Here is a 19,902-nt window from a genome sequence, read left to right on the forward strand (position 1 = left end):
AACTTAAATCCAAAACATCCCTCTTTCTAAACCTAGATGTTTAAAAACTGTCTTTATCTTTGTTTCGTATTCATTGTTAAAGAAAATGTTTTCCTTATTTGAAAAATAAAAACCGATAACTTGAAACACCAATCTAACCTAGGCCTGTTCACGAGTTGGACTGCTTGGTCGTGCTTGGCTTGTTTACAAACAAAATCGAGGCGATTGGCTCATTTACAAACTGAACCAATCGAATGAGCATCTTTCAATCAAGCATTGAGTGGGGACATTACTTATTTCTATTTTCATTTTATAAATTTCTGTAAGAAAGGTTTGAAGTTTTATATAATGTATCTGAAAAGTGAAAACAAATTATTAGCTTTTTAGATAAACTTGTAGCTTAAAAAATTATACAAGAAAAAAGTTTGAATATGAGTGAGAAAGTTTTAAGAGAGGTGATTTATAGATGGTTACAATTTACTATGCACATCACTTATGCCAAGTACCAGTACTTGTATTGTGTGTTGTTTATGTTACATAGATGGTGTACACAATTCATAATGATGTGCACAATCAAGTAATCAACTTCCACCTAGAAATCACATAAGAGTTTTTTTTTTTAATATTTACTCAAATATATAAATAAGTCTATATGATGGTTTATAACTTTTTGTAACTTGGACAGTGAAGGTAGGAAGGAGATTATCAACGTCTACCAAATTAAATAAATATATTATTATTTTCAAGTTAAAGCAACACCATTGGATCTGGCATATTAATATATTATATTTTGTTATGAAAGGAATAATAAGAAAAATAATTAATAATGCCAAAAGGCCAAAAAGGACGGAAGGTAGAAAGAATCTAGAAATGTGAATTGATAGGTGATACATACATACATACATACATATAATATGTTTCTCTCTCTATATCTATATCTATCTATCTTTAGCTGAAAACCAGAAACACATTTATTTATTTATAAATATATAAATTCTATATTTATCATTATTATTCTTATCTCAAATCACTCTCTTTCTTTCTCTCTCTCTCGTATCTGTTGATCACAGAAGAAAAGTGGACCTGCAGATCGGATATTATTATTTCGCCTCTTTTTTTTTTCATTATTATTTTTTCTTCAAATTCGTGCTTGCTTAATTTGAAGACGGTTTGACGGAAACCTAACGGCATGAGGTACTAGATTTTTCTTTAATTAACCGTTTAATTACTTCTAGATTTTAATTTAATTGCGTTAATTTCAATTCCTTTAAATGCTTGTGTATTTGAAGTTATTTGAAGCTGTTGTTTTGATTGATAGTTGAATTTAGGTTCTTAATAATAATAATAATAATAATAATAAAAATAATAATAAATAATAATAATATTATTATTATTTTTATTATTATTACTATTACTAGTACTAGTACTAGTGCTCTTTTGTGAAACTTGTTCAAAAGCTACTTTAATATCATCTATAATTGAGTTAGAGTTGAGTTGAGTCACTGTATCTTCATATGATAATTGTTTGGTGATATATATATATATATATATATGCTGATGTTGTATTTTCATTGGTTCTATCACTTTCCAAACAACTATCATTTATAGATTATTTATTATCTTTAAGATTACTTGCAAAATTGAAAGCATAGGATCTATCACTGTAACCAATAACTATGTTAACATAGTCTATATGAAGCTGTTATTGAGTACAAATTGTTGTCGTATTGGTTGATTGTAGTGCAGGAATGGCTACCAAAGTACAAACTAAGACACATTTTATAGGCTCTGTGATGGATCTAAACAACGCTTCGTGTAATGGTATGTGGGAACCATATCATGGCGATAGAAACCAGGGTTATAACTCGTTTTTGATGAGTCAAACCATGGATGGGCACCCTGGATATCCGAAAGAACATATGAGGTTCATGATTTTGAAGCAAGAGTCAGTTTTCAAGCATCAGGTCCATAAGAAATGTGATTTTGTTAATTTGGTGAATGTATTTTTGTTAAACTTTCCGTGTTACTGATGTAGCCGTTTTTTCAGCTTCAAGAACTTCATCGCCTGTATAAAAGACAAAAAGACTTGATGAACGAACTCACAATGAAAAAGCATTACAAGTTTACAGTAGCAGCTGCAAATTCCAGTCATTTTTTAAGTCAAATTTCTTCACAGATTTCCAAAGATATGCATACTCAGAGAAGTGTGATTGATTTAGAACTTCCTGCTGATGTGAACGACTATAATGAAGAAAACCAAGCAGTAACAAATCTTCGTAATTTAAGCACAAAAAGAGCTTATGATTTGGCTGATCTTAATGAACCAGTCCGTATGGAAGAAGCGTCGTTTGCAGCATCTGTTAATAGTGATTATCGTGCTACTACTAAACTACAAAAGCAAGATTTATCTACAAATTCAAAGTTTTGGTGCTTGCAAGCTGAGCCAAAGAAAGGCTTTGAGCATTTATCCAGAAGCAGAACAATATTTGGTGTTGAACTTTCTGAAAGCAGCCATAAGCAATCTTTTGTTACTTCACAGTCTTCTTCACAAGATCAAAACGCTTCATCAGTTAACCGTAGCCATTGGATTGAACCCTGTCTAAAACATGAAGTTTTTGATGGGAAAAAGAACCATGAAAATTTTGGAAAACAGCTGCCTCATTGGCTTGTGAAAGCCAAAGTGAAAGAACCAACACTTTATCAGATGAACTTGGATTCTCTGCAACAACATTCTCAGCAGTTTTTTAAAAAGGCTGAGAAACTTCAAACTGATCATTTCCAGGGAATTACAAAAATTTTAGGTGTTCCCGTTAACGTTCAAGATGCAACCACCCTTACTCATGATAAGAATGCTGAAAATGACAAAAGCAAACACAATTTGGAATCAAGACCAGTTTTTGATTTAAATTTGTCATTTAATGAAGAGGAAGATCTTTCATCAACACCGAACATTCCCGAAGCCGTTGTCAAAATTGCTTCAATGGAGATCGACCTAGAGACTCCTGCAGCCCTTGAAACCGAACCAAACGATGATCACATGGATGCTGATGATCAGGAACTTGTTAAATCTGCAGCTGAAGCTATTATCTCCATATCATCATCCGAGCCGCCACCCTCCGACACTTTGCTGTGGTTGTTGGCAGAGGTTATTGAATCTGATAATGATTTCAAAGATTCAGTAACTGCGAACAAGGATGAAGATTGTGTTCCCGAAGGTATGGATTACTTTGAGTACATGACATTAAAGCTGCTAGAAACCAAGGAAGAGTACCACTGCTATGAGGCGCCGATTGTGGAGGAAAAGGAAGAAGATGGCGGTTTATTGACAAAACGAGCGGCTAGAAGGGGACAGGGGAAGCGGGGTAAGGCGAGGAAAGATTTTCAGAGGGATGTATTACCGGGAATTGTTTCTTTATCGAGGCGAGAAGTAACTGAAGATCTTCAGACATTTGAAGAGGCATTTAATGGTATTGGTGTTTCTTGGCAGCCAAAGAGGAAAACAGGTGGTAAGACTGGCAGGGGCAGGCGTCGGCTGCCATCGCCCTCACCACCACTGGCGGTGGTGGCTGTTGAGAAGAGTGTATGTTGGGAAGCGGCGTTGGACGGGAAAAGTCTTAGGGGGTGGGGAAAAAAGACGAGGCGTTTGCCGAGACAGAGATGTCAAAATGGTAATAATTATCACTCTCTAGCTTTGAAGTGTTGATTAAAATCAATATTGTTGTACATAATTATACAGTAGGCTTCTTAAATCATGTCTCCTGTACAAGTGATAAACTACATTTTGTCTTATGAGTTTGATATAAATGGAAAGACAGTTTGCTTGTTCATGTGCTTCACAATTTCAACTACTAACGAATTTTGTTTGTTTTTAGTTACGAGGTTTTTTTTTTATTATTATATTTTATATGATTCAAATATCATAGATTTTGTCAGTCAATGTCATATGGACAAAAAGTCGGCAGGGGAAAACGTGTGACATAAGTTTGTTCTACCAAAAGTTGGGACCAATGTCATTGTTGGAAGATATGGTCATATGGAATTATTAAATCAAATTTACAAAGATATTTTGTATAGTGAACGCAATTCTTAACTTTATTTAAACAAACATAAAGTTTTTTTTTTCTAATTTTAATATATTTAGAGTTGTGAATGCTCAACTATTTTTAAAATTAAATAGTAGTCATTTTCCTAAGTGTTATATATTTATTACCATGTCAAATAAAAATCATGTTTGTTGACCCAACATACATAACATCTGTTAGTTATTTTTCTAAGTGTTAAAATATTTATTTTCATGCCATAAACTTGCTTTAATGATATGTAAATGTATCGTCTTGGCGATCTACAATTGCGGATCATAAAAAACCATTTCTTTGGTGATAGTTAACCGGCAATTTTTCATTATCTACACAACCTTAGCTCATATACAGACATTTAATCACGTGCGTATTGGACTATTGGTAATGACATAAACATTCATTTACTATAAAGGCATGTAGGTAGACAATCTTGCCATTTAAAAATCATAAATAGAGACTAGAGAGATCATGATTTCTAGAGGTTTGTTAGAGAGGACAATGGATCAATATCGAACATGGAAGCCAACGAAGTGTTGTGAGGGATCTTTTGGATTCGAAGGTTAATCGATGCTCTTGCTTTGTTCGTAATGTCTTGATCAACATACATTTTCTAATCATGTGAGCATTTGATCTTATTAACCAACCATGAGCAAGTGAGCAACAATTGACCATCCAATCCAGAAGACTTCCCACATTACTCCAATAGCTTCAATGCTCAATACTAGTTTGATGCCCTCTTTAACAAACTTTCCATATGTCACAAACTCTCTCTCTATGTGTTCTAAATCTATATAAATTAAAATGACGAGATTGTCTACTTGATTAACACCTTTATACCAAATATGTGTGTATGTCTTTGACTATACACAAGTAATCAGGTTGTCTTTTCATGATCAATATTTGTCAGCTTGTTATAACCGAGAAGACACCTTACAAGAGCACCGACTATTTGTCGTGTAGAAATATTTTCGTAAGACACTAAAAAGGATATGATTTGATACGCTTAATAGAAAGTATTTAGTCGTCCCATGTATATAGACATGAACTTCATCATATGACATCTTAATAACAAACATCACATTTCGTTATTTTCTATAAATATTATCTTTTTTTTTGTAAGAAAATCTTAAAAGTTGTTTTAAAAAACATATGATGGTGAAAAACATGGACACCCCTTATACGAGGGCGTATAGGGCCATGTATAGGGCTACACTGAGGTCTGTATTAAGAGACGTATAGATGTTGCTTTATGTTTGAGATTGAGTTTGAAAAGTGTTTATTGTCTTATCGGCTTCTTCAAAAGTCATTTTGAAAAACCAGGATTTGTGTCATTTAAAAAATTACTTTTTAACCCTTTTAAAAAGCTAAAATAAAAAAAAATAATTATCAAACACCATTTAACTTATTAGCTTTTTGAAAAGTTCAATAACACATTAACACACGTGTTTTCAAACTCGATCCCTATATACCGGAAGCTGGGTCTCCGGAGAAGATTCACCGGAATCACTAAGGGGGTGTTTGGCCTAGCTTTTATTTTTAATCTTATGCTTATATATAAAATTAGCTTATAGCTTATTTTCTATTATTTGATAAGCTCTTTTTAAGTGTTTGGATTAACTTATATTCTACAAGTTAATTATGTGTCTTAATAAGTTTTTAAATCCAACATTTTAATTTGTTAGAGTAATAATGACTAATCTACCACCATTTGAGGACAAATGAGTAATTTACACCATTAAACAAATAAGCTTATATCAAATAAGCTAAAAAACCATCTTCAAATAAGCTTTTTAAAATGAGCTTATGGGTATGTTTGGCAAACCTAGCTGATAGCTGTAGCTGGAAGCTGCTAGCTGGTAGCTGGAAGCTGGTGGCTAGAAGCCCCCTGGTGGCTAGAAGCTGTAGCTGTTAGCTGTAGTTTTTTAGAAATATTTAGGTGTTTGGTGTAGTAGCTGGAGCTTTTAATAAAACTAGCTGGGTGCTCGCGCGGTTCACTGTTTTAATCCGAAACCTATTCTGACTTGACCCCTTTCGACTCAAAACCGTACCAACTAGAACCGAACTGAATTAGCCCTTTTTCATCGACTCGTTCCGACCCTAATTTGGTCGTACACATGCATGGGGCTTATCTAACTCGACTTGTTGCCGATCCTAACCAATAATCACATAATATGTTAATTTTTTAAAGTTAAAGAAGTATAACAATATGATACTCAAATTAAAGAGAATAAAATGCTCAATTTTATGATGCGATTTTTTTTTAAAGACTATTAACGTGTTAAAAAGTTATGGTCTTTTAAAAAGTCATGGCGATAGTTGGTTTTGAATATGAGTTAAATATGTAATTATTATATGAATTAATAAAATTTAATGAAAGTTCAAGTACTAAAATTGTAAAATTTGAAACCCTAAAAGCTTGTAGCTTGTTTAAACGCTACTATTAGTAGCGTTTCAATTTGGAGCTTTTTCTCCAAACCTAAAAGCTTCAAGCTAGTCTAACCAAACGGAGCTTTTTCCTAAAAGCTTCTAAAAGCCCCTAAAAGCTCTTTGCCAAACATACCTGGCAAAATTAGCTGGTAGGTGTTAGCTGGTAGCTGAAGGCTGGAAGCTGAAGACTGAAAGCTGGTAGCTGTAGCTTTTTAATATTTAGGTGTTTGGCAGAGTAGCAGAAGCTTTTAATAAAACTAGCTGGGTTCCCGCGTGGTGCGACGAAATGGGCACACAACCTAACATCAACCGCATAATCAGTGTTGGTACATGATTCACCTGATGACAGTGCATACATAACCTGAATGTAGACGTGTAATTCATGGAAAAGCAGTAAGCTTGTAAATGATGTCGAAAATCAAGAAACAAAGCAGAAATATACAATAATTTCAAATAGATAATTTTTTAAACCAACATATTTTGATATGAATCCATTTCTGAACATACATTGTTCTAATCTGAAACATGTTCTGACCTAATTCTTTCGACTTAAAAGCGTATCGACACGAATCGAACTAATTTAACCCTTTTTGTGTCGACTCTTTCTGACCCTAATTTGGTCTTACACATGACTCAAGTTCATCTAACCCGACTCCTAATTTGGTCTTACACATGACTCGAGCTCACCTGACTCGACTTTTTACCGATCATACCCGATAATCACGTAGTATGTTAGTTTTTTTAAAATTAAAGAAGTATGACAATATCATATTCAAATTAAAGAGAATAAAATGCTCGTTTTTATGATGCAATTTGTTTAAAAAATTATTAACGTGTGAAAAGGTTATGGCTCCTAAAAAAGTCGTGAGGGTGGTTAGTTTTGAATAAGGGTTGAATGTGTAACTATAATATAAATTAACAAACATTGATATAAGTTCAAGTACTAAACCTGTAAATTCAAATGTAAAAGCTTGTAGCTAGCCTTTTCTCAAACGCTACCAATACTAGCATTTGAAAAAGAAACTTTTTCTACCAATCTAAAAGCTTGAAGCTACTTCAAACAAACAAAGTTTTTTATTAAATATAAACTTTTTCAAAAAAAATTAAAGTTTGAAGCTCCTAAAAGCTCATAAAAGCTCCTTGCCAAACATATATAAGCTAATAAGCATAAGCTTAGAAAGCTAAGCCAAACACCAATTAAACTTATTTTGTAAAAAAAAAGATAAAAAAGCTATAAGCTTGATTAAAAAGCTAGGCCAAACACCCCCTAAAATAATGTTTTGCAATTCCAATCAGATAAACGCTGGAATTAAGCTAATCTTTGTGTAATTAATTAATTATGTATTCAATCTCAACTGTAATCAAAACTTTAAAGAAGACAACCCCTTTATTCTCTATCAATTCTTACTCTCTTTGTTCATCCACCTTACACCCAGAACAATTACCTTCAGATTCATCAGTTCTTGTTGGGTATTTTAAAGCTGGCGAATTTAATAAAGTTTTAAGGGTTTATTTAAATTACAAGCAGAGGAAAATTGGAATACATGGTTCAGCATTTACGTTTAGTTTAAAGAGTTGTGTTCAGTTGTGTAGACATGAACTTGGAAAAGCTATTCATGTTGATGTTTTGAAGCTTGGTTTGAACACGGACCGGTTTGTCGGCTCGTCTTTGGTTGGGTTTTATTCAATGTGTAATGATATGGTGGGTGCACACAAGGTGTTTGATGAAATTACTGAGAGAGATATTGTTGCGTATACGTCTTTGATAACCGGGTATACCAAAACGGATGATCATCGTGCTGTTTATGAAGCGTTTAATGTTGCTCAACGGATGCAGGCTGATGACGTGGAACCGAACCGTGTGACTTTGGTGATGTTATTACAGGCAGCGTCGAAGCTGCGGTTGTTGAATTATGGGGATATGATTCATACTTATGCGGTTAGAAGAGGAATCGGTTGTTTTGATGAAGTTTTGAAAACGAGTCTTATGGATATGTATGTCAAGTGTGGTGAGCTACATAAGGCTGCCGCGGTTTTTAATCAAATAAGCATAAAGACGACTGCTTGTTGGAATGTAATGATAGATGGTCATCTGAAATCGTGTCGGCCTTTTGAAGCCTTGAATCTGTTCTCTCTCATGGCTCAAGGTCATAAATTTGATCTAATTTCGTTAGCAAACGGGATTTTAAGTTGTGCTAATTTGGGGTTGTTACGTGTCGGTAAGAGCATCCATGGTTATATGTTTAGAATCGGGGTTCAGCTTGATGTTGTCACCAATACAGCTTTGATTGATATGTACTCAAAATGTAACAGTTGTGACAAAGCTAAGAATATTTTTGATATTATGAAGGACAAAGATGTCATTTCGTTTAATGTGATGATGGCGGGTTATCTCCAAAATGATTACCCCCGTGAAGTAATCAAATCATTCGACAACATGAGAAGATCCGGCTTGACTGAAAACGAAGCTACCGTGTTGACCATAGTTTCTGCATTTTCTGATCTGAAAGATATTAGACATGGCAGAAGCATCCATGGATTTGTGATTTCACGCGGGTTTGAGTCAAAAACCGATATTGCTAATCAGATCATGTACATGTATGTAAAATGTGATTATATAGACTATGCAAGGCGAGTCTTTGATGATATAAAGCACAAAGATTTGGTATCTTGGACATCAATGATGAAGGGTTACGAGAATCTTGGCCACGCTAATGAAGTGATAACCTTGTTTTACAAAATGGTAAACTCGGGAAAACAACCGAACCCTGATTTGGTCACTTTAACTTGTTTGCTTCAAGCATTTTCTCGGCTCGGGTGTGTCAGCCAAATTAAGGAGATTCATTGCCATGTGATTCGAGTATCAATGAAGAATGAAATCACCATCATGAACTCTTTGTTAACTAATTACAGCAAATGTGGAATGTACAAAACATCAAGAGATTTGTTTGGTCAAATGGGTACCAAGTGTTTAGCTTCATGGAACACAATGATAGCTGCATCGGGGATGCACGGTGACTGTTTTGGCGCACTCGAATTAATAAACGAAATGAAAAAAGAAAAAGTCGTTCCCGATGAGGTGACCTTCATGTCAGCATTATCTTCTTGCAGTCATGCTGGTTTAGTAGAACAAGGTTTAAATCTTTTTAAGATGATGAAAGAGGAATACGGTCTTGTTCCTGGTGAAGAGCATTATGGTTGTGTGGTTGACTTGTTGGGCAGGGCCGGTCAACTTAAGGAAGCGTTTGAGTTGTTGAAATGTGTTCCATCAACACAGATTGCGTCTGCACTTGGTGCACTGGTGGCTGCGTGCAGGGTTCATGGAAACAGTGAAATGGGTGAGGTTCTAGGTAGGTGGCTCTTGGATTTTGACCCTGAAAATTCAAGGTCGTATGGGTTGGTTTCAAACTTGTATTCAGAAAGTGAAAGATGGAATGAGGCTGCACATATCAGAGCTACTGCAAAGCAGAGAGGCTTGAAAACAACTACGGGCTGTAGCTTAATAGAAATAGATCGGTAGTGTTCATAGATTATGGGCATTATTCAATCATGAAAGATGCTTGTTCAGAGACATTTATAAAATGAAATGAGCAATGGGTATCATTCTATTTTGATATTTTGCCGATTGCCTGTTATTGTCGTAGAGTTAAGATTACGAATTAAAAAGTGATTCAAGAAGTAACTGATTTATGGTTTTCGGTCTGTAAGACCGTAACTCCCTTTGTTGACTAACTTCAACAAAATGCCCAACCCTACGCCAAAGCAAAAGGTTCGGTGATTATTATTGGTTTTTAGTTTGTGTAATGTAGCAACTAATTTGACCAGGGTTTTAAATTTTTAATTTTATTGTTCATCATTGAAAATAGGGGATTTGTATTTGTAGAAGATTAGGGTTCTTTTAAGGCGCGGAGTGAAGATTGGGAGGCTGCTGCCAATGCAAATTTGTTTACCTTGACAGAATATTTCGGGCTTGAATTCGATGTCGTGGGCAGGTCCAGAAGATATTTATCTATCTACTTCTGTTGCAAGCTATCTTGACAGTAAGTTTTTTTGTATCTCAATATTATAGTTCAATATTCTTGTCAGTAAATTTATGCAGTAATAAGTAATAGGTTTTTGTTGTTTTCTGTTGCTAGATTTTGTCTGCCTTAAATCAGTCCGGCAATCATCAACTTACTTTATAACTTGAAAGATGTAAGGCTCAAATCCAAGGAAAAGGGATCCAGTGTAAGTTTCTTACTTTTAGAGTTTTAGCTTTAGAATGAAGAATTAATGTGTGCAATTGAAGCTCACAAAAGCAAAATAACACTCACTTTTTAGAGAAAGGTTACAACTTGCAGTGTAGACCATAATTATTTTGTGTAAATCTGCGCATGAAGTTAATCATGCATATTTAATCAATCTTATTGTAGGCTACAGCTAGCAGAATTTGTTTATATCCAACTGAACTTTGTTGATCGTAGCATATAATGGTCTTTTGCGTCTTTGAAAACCATATGTTATTGTAGGCATAAGAATACAAGTATCGCAATCACCAACTGCAACTTTGTTTAGTCATTAATAGTTAATATGTATTGTAAGTTCATCGTGGCCTTCTATATTTTTTAATTTACATTCGCATAGAGAAAACCATTTGAATATACAATATATTTCAATTTGCTGCATTTGATTGCGTCTGCAGATTATGAAGAATATGGGATTTGTGAATTATGTTAGTAGTTTAATTTCTTAACTTGGATGAGTTCCAAATCTTCAAGAACCTATCTGTCATTCATCAAGGAAAACTAAAGTGACAGACTATACACCTTTTAGTCCTAAAGCATGCAACAAAATGGGCTTGGCCAGTGCCCACATCCACTCACCTCAGGGAGTTAGGTGATGAGGTATGAGGCCTTGGGTAAATGATTTTGAAACTGCATTTGTTTTCTGTTGAATTACCAACTTTTTTTTATTATGTGAATCCCGCCTAACGGGTTGATTCGTATGTTTATTAAGAAACTTTGGAAAAACGTGCAGCCACATACCATTTTTCTCGCACTGCACTGTATTTAAATGAAAGATGTCTCAAGATAGGGAAAAGGACCAAAAGGTCCATTTTGACCCAATTCTATTAATGCCTATCTAAATCCGCAAGTCTTCGTTATGTCCATTGCAAAATTGCTCGGGTTGCCCATATATTTTACACCAATAACTGACAGACACGTGTACTAATCCTGCCAAAAATGTTTCTGCCGGCCCGCCTATTTATCAGACAATCTGACAACAATGTTCCTGGCGGCCGGTCTGGATTTTAGATACCAGCACACTCAGACTTGTTTTTGAAACCCAGCGTCTACTATGGGTGGTCCGCCTGTTTTTTTAATTATATTTTATTTTTCTAAGCCCAACTTCTCTTTCATAATGGGTGCCTGTTTCTCTGATTTTTTTAATAAAAACACGCACCAAGTAGAAAGAGCCTGTCGTCTTTTCTATTTCTATTTCTTTTTTAAAAAACAAATGTTGACAGGGTAAAATACAGCCGTGCATTTAACGACGGGTGTTTATTTTGACAATGAGTTTATATATATATATATATATATATATTTTCTAAAGTTAGTATTTGCAATCTTAAAAATTGTGTAATCGATTATGAAAAATGTTGTGACTGGTGGTTTGTAGTGGTGGAAAGTGGCAGGAGTGAAACAACACTTGTTAGTTTGTTCCGTTTGATTCCCCACGACGTGGTATGAGTCTACGTGTGATCATGTATGTTATTATCAACTAATAGAATGTAACTCTCACTATTTTGGTTTTCAAAACATTTTCGAATGACTAAATTATAAATATATCAGATTTTAACGTATGTCCTTTACCTTTAAAATCGCTAGGATTTATACTTTATGTTTTCAATTATTACACGGTTTCTTTTTTGGCCTGACACCATTAGTTTATCTCATAAACTAACCAACCCAAAAAATTAATTTTATGATTTAAGTAGATATTAAAAAAAAAGATTATTGGCTGACATAAGATGGACCCCACCTTTCTTAGTGTTGGTGGATGCCAATTCTTTGGTGAGAGACATGGTGGTGCCCCATTTTTTAGGATGACATGATGTTAGGCGCTTTAAAGGAAGAGATCTAAATGTTAAAAAGAAAGAGATGAGTAGATGAGTTAAGAGCATATACAACAAGCACCAAACTCCAACGTTTAGATCTAGGTGGTATCAAGTGAATGGTGGAGACATAAACTTCATTGTTGTAGATGCTCTAAAAGTATAAAAGTATTGCGTATAAAGAACGATGTAAAGTCATGGACTGACGAGAGAGTGTCAACTCAATTAAAAATTGATAGACGAAAAAAATTTCAAAAAAGGAAAAAAATGTAATTTGATTGGTTGATCCCTCCAAATCTCCTTCTCTCTTCTTCCCCGGCCCTCCGTCTCTCTCATTTAGTTTCATGAACCAGATTTGTTAAAGGTGTTCTCACAAGGGCGAAGCTTCCTTAGGGACGGGGGTGGCCCCGCCTCCCTGTTTTTTTACGCAGTAGTGTAAATTGACCCTTTTTCGCTCGAAAATTTTGTATACGTAATGTAAATTTACCCGTTTTTTCCTCAAAATTTGAGCCCGCCCCTCGTTTATGGTTTTCTAATACATTTTGAGTCCCCCCCCGAACTCGTCCAAGCTTCGCCATTCACTGTGTTCTCATAACAAAAAAAATAATTTAAGGGGACAAAAAAATATACCTAGAGCTAGTCGCTATGCTAGTCTTTGTAACAAACTCTATGGTTTCACCTATATTAAAGTAACTACGTAGCCCATCGTCTTAACTCAAATAACATACAAAAACATCTATTAATATTAGCGTCTCTTAACTCAATCTACTTTTTGTTTGGCTACCCATTGCTCTTTTCTCTATTACATTCCATCTTTACCAACTACGTACCACCAGCATCACCGTTGTCACCGCAGCCACCGCCATTATTGGTTTGAGTGTATAAACTTTACTTGTGCTTCAAGTGCTTGAACCTTATGAGATTGAAATTCTGAAGATAAAAAGTGAAAAGACTAAAACATCAAAAAACTCATGTGGAATGGTATATATTACCCACTTTGTAGTCATGCATGTACTAGCTATACTGCTTGATACAATAGGGACGTCGTTATTTAATTAGACACTAATGAAAAGGTGAGATACACACTATATTGCTACGTATTAGCTGCATTTAAGTTTGTACTTATATAAGTAGAGAAGAAGTCTGGAAGTATATATATTTTTTCTGGAGTATTTTCTACTATTGGTAGGTTTAGGAAGAAACTGATGGAAACTAGGTGTACGGAGTTGCTTGTGATGGAAAGCGAGTTTTCCTCAATCTTAGATCAGAGCCGGCCATGAGGGGAGGCAGGGTAGTCGACGGCATAGGCCCGACACCCCGTTAGGCCCAATTTTATATATATATATATATATATGAAAATTTTTATGTATAATCAATGTTTTTAACACAATTACATGACCACTAGCTTGTTCTAGTGACAAAGAGGTATGACATCTAACAAAGAGGTTGTGGGTTCTAGTCTTATTTTTAAGTTTATTTTTATACAAAAGATTTTTAAACAAGTCAAATCATAACCAAGTAAGCCCATTTAAAATTAAATTGTTTAAACCCAATAAAATGTTCCTTTCACTTAAGGCCCAAAAAAAATTTCACCTTTAGCCCAAATTTTTTTTTCGCCTTGTTAGAGCCGGCCCTGTCTGAGATAGCGGAATTGTCATCAACCTCATCAGTTGGGCCAAATGCATGACACATCTTCACAAAGTTAATTATGGTGACCGGGAGATGACAAATTCCAAGTCTGCAACCTTCTTAGAATTTATAAACGTTGCATGATTCCCATGGAACAAATTCTATTTACCTATCAATTTGAAAAATCATTATAACATAACGAATCCCACTCTTAAGTTCTACAACAGTTTATTCTTTTCTTTTACCCTATTCCGAAAGAGTAAAAAAAGAAGGTTTTTGCTAAATTCGATTAAAAAGAAGGAAATAATGTTTGCACCATAAGGTTCATGATTTCTGATATATAAGGGGAACAGTTAGATTCCGCCATCTCAGATGACGGATCCCAGTTGCCATTTGGCCCTGCTGATGAAGTGGAAGGAAATTCCGCCATCTCAGATGGCGAAAAACTAACCTAATTTCCATCACAAGCAACTCCGTACACCTAGTTTCCATCCATCAGTTTCTTCCTAAACCTGCTAATCCTAAAAAAAAGTCTAAGGGCGCGTTCGTTTCACGAAATGGAATGAAATTGGAATTGGAATTTGCATAGGATTGGAATTTGCATAGGATTCCAATTTGAAGGAATTGGAATTTATGGGTTTTCTATTAAGATTAAAAACCCCTCAAAAAAATATTCAAAAATAATAATACAAAATTCATAACTCAAAATATAAATTAAAAACAAAAAATCTATAAAAGCTAAAATGTTTTATTCATTATCCTCGTTAAAAAAAAAACTCGAGAGAAGATTCCAAACAATTTCCTCTATTTAAAGGAATTTAAAGGAATTGAATTCCAATTCCAATTGTTTGAATCGAACACACCAAAATAGAATTAAGATTCCAATCCCAATGAAACGAACACGCCATACCATGGGATTTTAATTCCAATTCCATTGAATTCACACGAATTCTGTGAAACGAACACACCCTAATGGATTCTAACTAATTAATAACTATGGGCATAGTTTGTGACTTTATGGTAAAGTACACGCTACCCAACAAGGGTACGTACGTGACAATATTAACCATTAATAACCAAAATAAGTTGGCGACTCTAAACCCCTATATAATGATCTAATACAAGTGCATGTTCTTCTATAACCATCAACTATGACAGAAGTTTATGACATTGTCATCTTCGGAGCATCTGGTTTCACAGGCAAGTATGTTGTCAAAGAAGCTCTCAAGTTTCTTTCACCCAACTCACCTCTCCGATCCATCGCTTTAGCCGGTCGCAGCTCGTCTAAACTCGCCGAAACCTTAAAATGGGCTTCCACATCCTTGTTGCTGACACCTCGGACCCATCATCTCTCCGCCGCATGGCTTCCCAAGCTAAGCTCGTCCTCAACTGCGTCGGCCCATACCGCCTTCATGGTGAGCCCGTTGTTGCTGCATGCGTTGAAGCCGGGTGTGATTACTTGGATATTTCTGGTGAACCGGAGTTTATGGAGAGAATGGAAGCGGATTACTATGAGAAGGCGGTGGAGACGGGTAGTTTGGTCATTTCGGCTTGTGGGTTTGATTCGGTTCCCGCTGAGTTAGGGTGGTTGTTTAATTCCAGGCAGTGGGTTTCGCCTGCTGTTCCCAACGGGTTCAAGCGTACGTGAATCTTGAGTCGAATAAAGGGATTGTGGGCAATTTTGCGACGTATGAATCCGCAGTTTTGGGTGTGGCTAACGCTGATAAGCTCACAACATTGCGACGATCAATTCGTAGAAGAACTCGACCTAGGGTAACTCATTTTTATTTAAATTTGGCAAGTTGATCGATTGAGTGACAAACGAACCACATTGCACTTTTTTCTTATCAAAACACGCTTCTTACGAATTTTCACCAAACTTTAGGGAGTTCGCTTGTCAACCAAACGAACTTGAGTTTGCTTACCGAACATCTTAAAGTACGGAAACTTATAAAGAAAATCCTAATATTTCCTCTGTCCCGGTCAAAGTGTCTTAGTTTAAAAAACACAAAGTTTAAGGTAGATTAAATTATTGTTTTTTTCACTTACCAAATGACAATAATGCCCTTGGAAATTGGGTCAATAAATATTGTTTATTAATGTTAGTTGTGTGTGTTTAAGGGTAAACTTGAAAATTGGCTAATAAATTTTGAAAGTGGACATTTGTAATGTGACAAATAAAAAAGGAAATTTGGACACTTTTAATGAGACGAATGGAGTAATAATTAGTTGTATCTTAAAGACTTAAACCACCTAATAATTCTAAAGATTCAACGTTATTTGATATTAAAACTTGATTGGTTTATTCTAGCAAATATGCATTATTTGTCACAGATTCCAGGTTATGGTCCTGATCCAAATGAACCAACTATAGAACATCAAAAGAAGATAGGACTCTATGCCGTGAAACTCCCATCTGCGGACGCTAGTGTCGTTAGACAAACACTCTCGATGTTTACAGACAACCCAAGTGGTCTTCAAGGAGTCAATGAGAGTCATGAACACGAAGAGAAACGCATAGCTTTTTGGTCGAACATCAAACCTGCTCATTTTGGAGTAAAGATTGCCACCAAGACTCGTGCGGGTATACAACGAGTCATTGCAATAGGATTATCTATTGGATTACTAGGAAAGAGCACCATAGGGAGGTGGCTTCTATTGAATTTCCCATGGGTCTTCAGTCTCGGGTGTTTTAGTAAAAATGGTCCAACTGATGAGGAAATAGCCCGCGCAAGCTTTAAGATGTGGTTCGTGGGCCGCGGGTTTAGTGACGCTAGTCGTGTTTCTGAAGAGCCGGATACAGAAATCATTACGAGAGTAATGGGACCGGAGATTGGGTATGTGACAACTCCTATCATTTTGGTTCAGTGTGCGCTCTTAGTTTTAGCGCAACGTGGTGATCTGCCAAAAGTCGGCGTTTTTCCTCCAGGGATTGTTTTCGGTCCGACTGATCTTCAAGATCGATTGCAGGAGAATGGTGTTACATTTGATGTGATTTCAAAGAGTTTTGTGTGTAGCAAAATGTGACTTATGTTCTAAAAGTGATTATAACACTTGTAATGCAAGAGTACCTTTTAAGGTTGTAACAGCTAAATAAATGTGTATTTCAATTTATATATGTATAATTAGCAAGGTTCGATATTGTGCTTTATAAATAACCTTTAAAAAAAAATCTTTCTCAATTTATTGTATTTACTTTAATATTTATGCTTCTCATATTTTACAAATTTGTCACAAACCATGCTTCACCTCGGCTCCATATGCCTAGACGTGTAACCAATAATTGGCACACATTTTATAAATATATCTAACTCGTTTGTGTAGCGAAAGTCTTTTTCATTAAAATAATAATACATTGAAAAACTTCGGGGATTAAGCACTATATAATCTTACAAAAGAGTTTAACTTAAAACATTAATTTGCATTTGTGATACGATCCTATTATTAATATTATTTTAATAGGTTTATTATTATTGTTATTATTATTATTATTTAAGTTTATCTTTTATTTAGTTTCGTTATTGTATTATAATTAGGTTTCTTTATTGTTTATCTTTTTCAATTATTATGTCTTTGATTGTCCTATATATTGTAATCTTTATTTAAGAAAAAAAGAATAAGAAAGAATTATTAATTTGGTTTATTTTCTCTTCTTCTTTTGTGTTCTTGGGAGATTGACGGTTGTCTCAAATAAACCGTAACAATTGGTGCTTTCATTGAGCCTTAGTCTATATGGCTTTGGAAGAACTCTTGTGGGAGCATCCACTATTACCTCGTTTTACTGGATCTAGTCTCACTCTATGGATCTCTGAAGCTGAACGGTATTTTCTCTTTTACGCGATCTATGGCGATGAGCGTTTTCCCTATGTCATCGAATCCTTTGATGATGAACCATTTTGGTGGTTGAATGGTTGGCTTCGGGGTTCAGACTTCCTCACATGGGATGATTTCACTACAGCATTGCTTACTCAATTCCATGCTAGTTCCGTCAATGCAATTGCTAAGTCTGATCATGAAACCATTGCTAACGAGGAAGTTACTCAAGGATTCGGGGATATGACCTTAGGTGGGCATGTAACTGGTAAATATAAGCAACAAAATGGTAATTTGATGGTTAATAAAGATGCCAATCAAATTTACAACAATACAATTAGCTTGTTGGCGCCGACACCGTTAAAAGAAGCAATAAAGCGACCCGTGTTGTGCCCCTTGTTGTGGTCCGTTGAAATTGGCCCGAATAACACCGGAAGATTCGAATGGCGGCCACCGTGGTGCTACGTTGAGACCGCCCCACTTGTCGTCGTACGACTCGAGTGGCGACCGCCTTGGCAACGACATTCCGTCCTTGAGGACAAGGACGTTTTCAAGTGGTCGGGAATTGATACGATCCTATTATTAAGATTATATTAATAGGTTTATTATTATTATTATTATTATTTAAGTTTATCTTTTATTTAGTTTCATTATTGTATTATAATTAGGCTTCTTTATTGTTTATCTTTTCCAATTATTATGTCTTTGATTTTCCTATATATTGTAATCTTTGTTTAAGAAAAAAGAATAAGAAAGAATTATTAATTTGGTTTATTTTTTCTTCTTCTCTTGTGTTCTTGGGAGATTGACGGTTATCTCGAAATAAACCGTAACAATTTGATTACAATATTAACACTTTATCTGAGCCATTAGATCAGCTAATTGCTAAATCACCATCTTCTCTCATTTATTCTTGTTTACCTGTAAAATGGTTTATAAAATACGTCATCAACACTTGTTGGTGAACATGCTAACTCTAAAACATTAATGTAAGCCTTTAGTTCATACTCGAAAAGGTCTGTATACATGCATGCGTACTAATTATATACACATGGTCAATCCCACACGACCCCATAGACCAACTTAATGAGACGGAAACATAATGCTAAGCATGGTGGGGTATGTCTATCCTCGGTCCACATATGTATGGATTCATACACAAATATAAGTGTACTCACCTTTGTTTATAATCCCACGTAAAATTTTGACTTTGTGTAAATGACTCATTAAAAGATTTTGTAAAGTATAAGTGTACTCACCTTTGTTTATAATGATCAGTATCATACTGATTTATATTTGTGTGTTATCTCAAACTTATAGTAGGAGAATAACTTTTGTAAATATCTAGACTTGCTTGTGAGTCTAGATTTTAACTCGTATAGCCTTTTTATACTTGTTTCAAACCTCGTTAATACATTTAAGCTTGACTACCATGTTCAAAACATAATCTCCATAAAAACAATAAATTATGTTTGATATGGACCGTACAAGTTGAGATCGTATGCATGAATTAGGATTTGACCCTTCTGTTGCGAGGAGGGTAAATGATCAGGCGGTGCATATTAATGAGACGTGCCGTTTTGTAACACCCCGACCGTAGAGACGGATTATACATCGAGGCGGTACGTTAATTGTTCATAGCTCAAAGACATTATTGAGTGACAATAATATTTAATTTATTTCATCAAATTACAAGTACACATTTTGTTTCAATTTCAAATACAATACATCGAATAGACTGACATATTTATTTAAATTATATCCTAAAGGTTTCACTAAGTTTTCTTTCAATCTTCAATGATCCTTAACATGTAGCACGTTCGAAGTAATATATTTTTGTCAATAATAATGTTGGTGAGAGTTCATAATGTTTGTATATAT

General features: G+C 35.0%; 2 protein-coding genes, 1 long non-coding RNA gene and 1 pseudogene across 5 annotated transcripts; all 4 read left to right on the forward strand.

Moving 5' to 3' along the window:
* Nucleotides 1-992: 992 nt before the first annotated feature.
* On the forward strand, nucleotides 993-3,950 carry LOC143545182 (uncharacterized). Of its 2 annotated transcripts, none has more exons than XM_077037110.1 (3): nucleotides 993-1,173; nucleotides 1,721-1,943; nucleotides 2,027-3,950. In XM_077037110.1, exons 1-3 carry the CDS (start codon nucleotides 1,169-1,171, stop codon nucleotides 3,680-3,682), a joined length of 1,884 nt encoding a protein of 627 aa, XP_076893225.1. In that variant the 5' UTR covers nucleotides 993-1,168; the 3' UTR covers nucleotides 3,683-3,950. The 2 variants fall into 2 exon arrangements, with proteins under 2 accessions (XP_076893225.1, XP_076893226.1); XM_077037111.1 differs by having other exon boundaries at nucleotides 1,726-1,943.
* A 3,847-nt stretch (nucleotides 3,951-7,797) lies between these two features.
* LOC143545154 (putative pentatricopeptide repeat-containing protein At3g01580) lies at nucleotides 7,798-10,140 on the forward strand. The gene has a single exon (XM_077037090.1). It carries the CDS (start codon nucleotides 7,825-7,827, stop codon nucleotides 10,003-10,005), a length of 2,181 nt encoding a protein of 726 aa, XP_076893205.1. The 5' UTR covers nucleotides 7,798-7,824; the 3' UTR covers nucleotides 10,006-10,140.
* Nucleotides 10,141-10,202: 62 nt separating this feature from the next.
* LOC143545155 (uncharacterized) lies at nucleotides 10,203-11,370 on the forward strand. Its single transcript, XR_013137374.1, has 3 exons — nucleotides 10,203-10,254; nucleotides 10,352-10,525; nucleotides 11,167-11,370. It is a non-coding gene; the product is annotated as an uncharacterized LOC143545155 (long non-coding RNA).
* A 3,907-nt stretch (nucleotides 11,371-15,277) lies between these two features.
* On the forward strand, nucleotides 15,278-17,333 carry LOC143545156 (putative mitochondrial saccharopine dehydrogenase-like oxidoreductase At5g39410; annotated as a pseudogene). Its single transcript, XR_013137375.1, has 2 exons — nucleotides 15,278-15,981; nucleotides 16,543-17,333. The product of XR_013137375.1 is annotated as a putative mitochondrial saccharopine dehydrogenase-like oxidoreductase At5g39410 (transcript).
* The last annotated feature ends 2,569 nt before the right edge of the window (nucleotides 17,334-19,902 follow it).

Source organism: Bidens hawaiensis, unplaced genomic scaffold (assembly GCF_021521415.1).
Source record: "Bidens hawaiensis isolate Kalapana, Puna unplaced genomic scaffold, B.hawaiensis_p1.1 tig00013865_1, whole genome shotgun sequence".
NCBI lineage: Eukaryota > Viridiplantae > Streptophyta > Magnoliopsida > Asterales > Asteraceae > Bidens > Bidens hawaiensis.

Excerpts from the sequence above, each read along its gene's own strand:
- LOC143545182 (XM_077037110.1), top strand. Across the intron at positions 1,944-2,026 it reads AGTCAGTTTTCAAGCATCAG|CTTCAAGAACTTCATCGCCT; the intron begins GTCCATAAGAAA and ends CCGTTTTTTCAG.
- LOC143545154 (XM_077037090.1), top strand. The coding sequence starts at position 7,825 with ATGTATTCAATCTCAACTGTAATCAAAACTTTAAAGAAGACAACCCCT.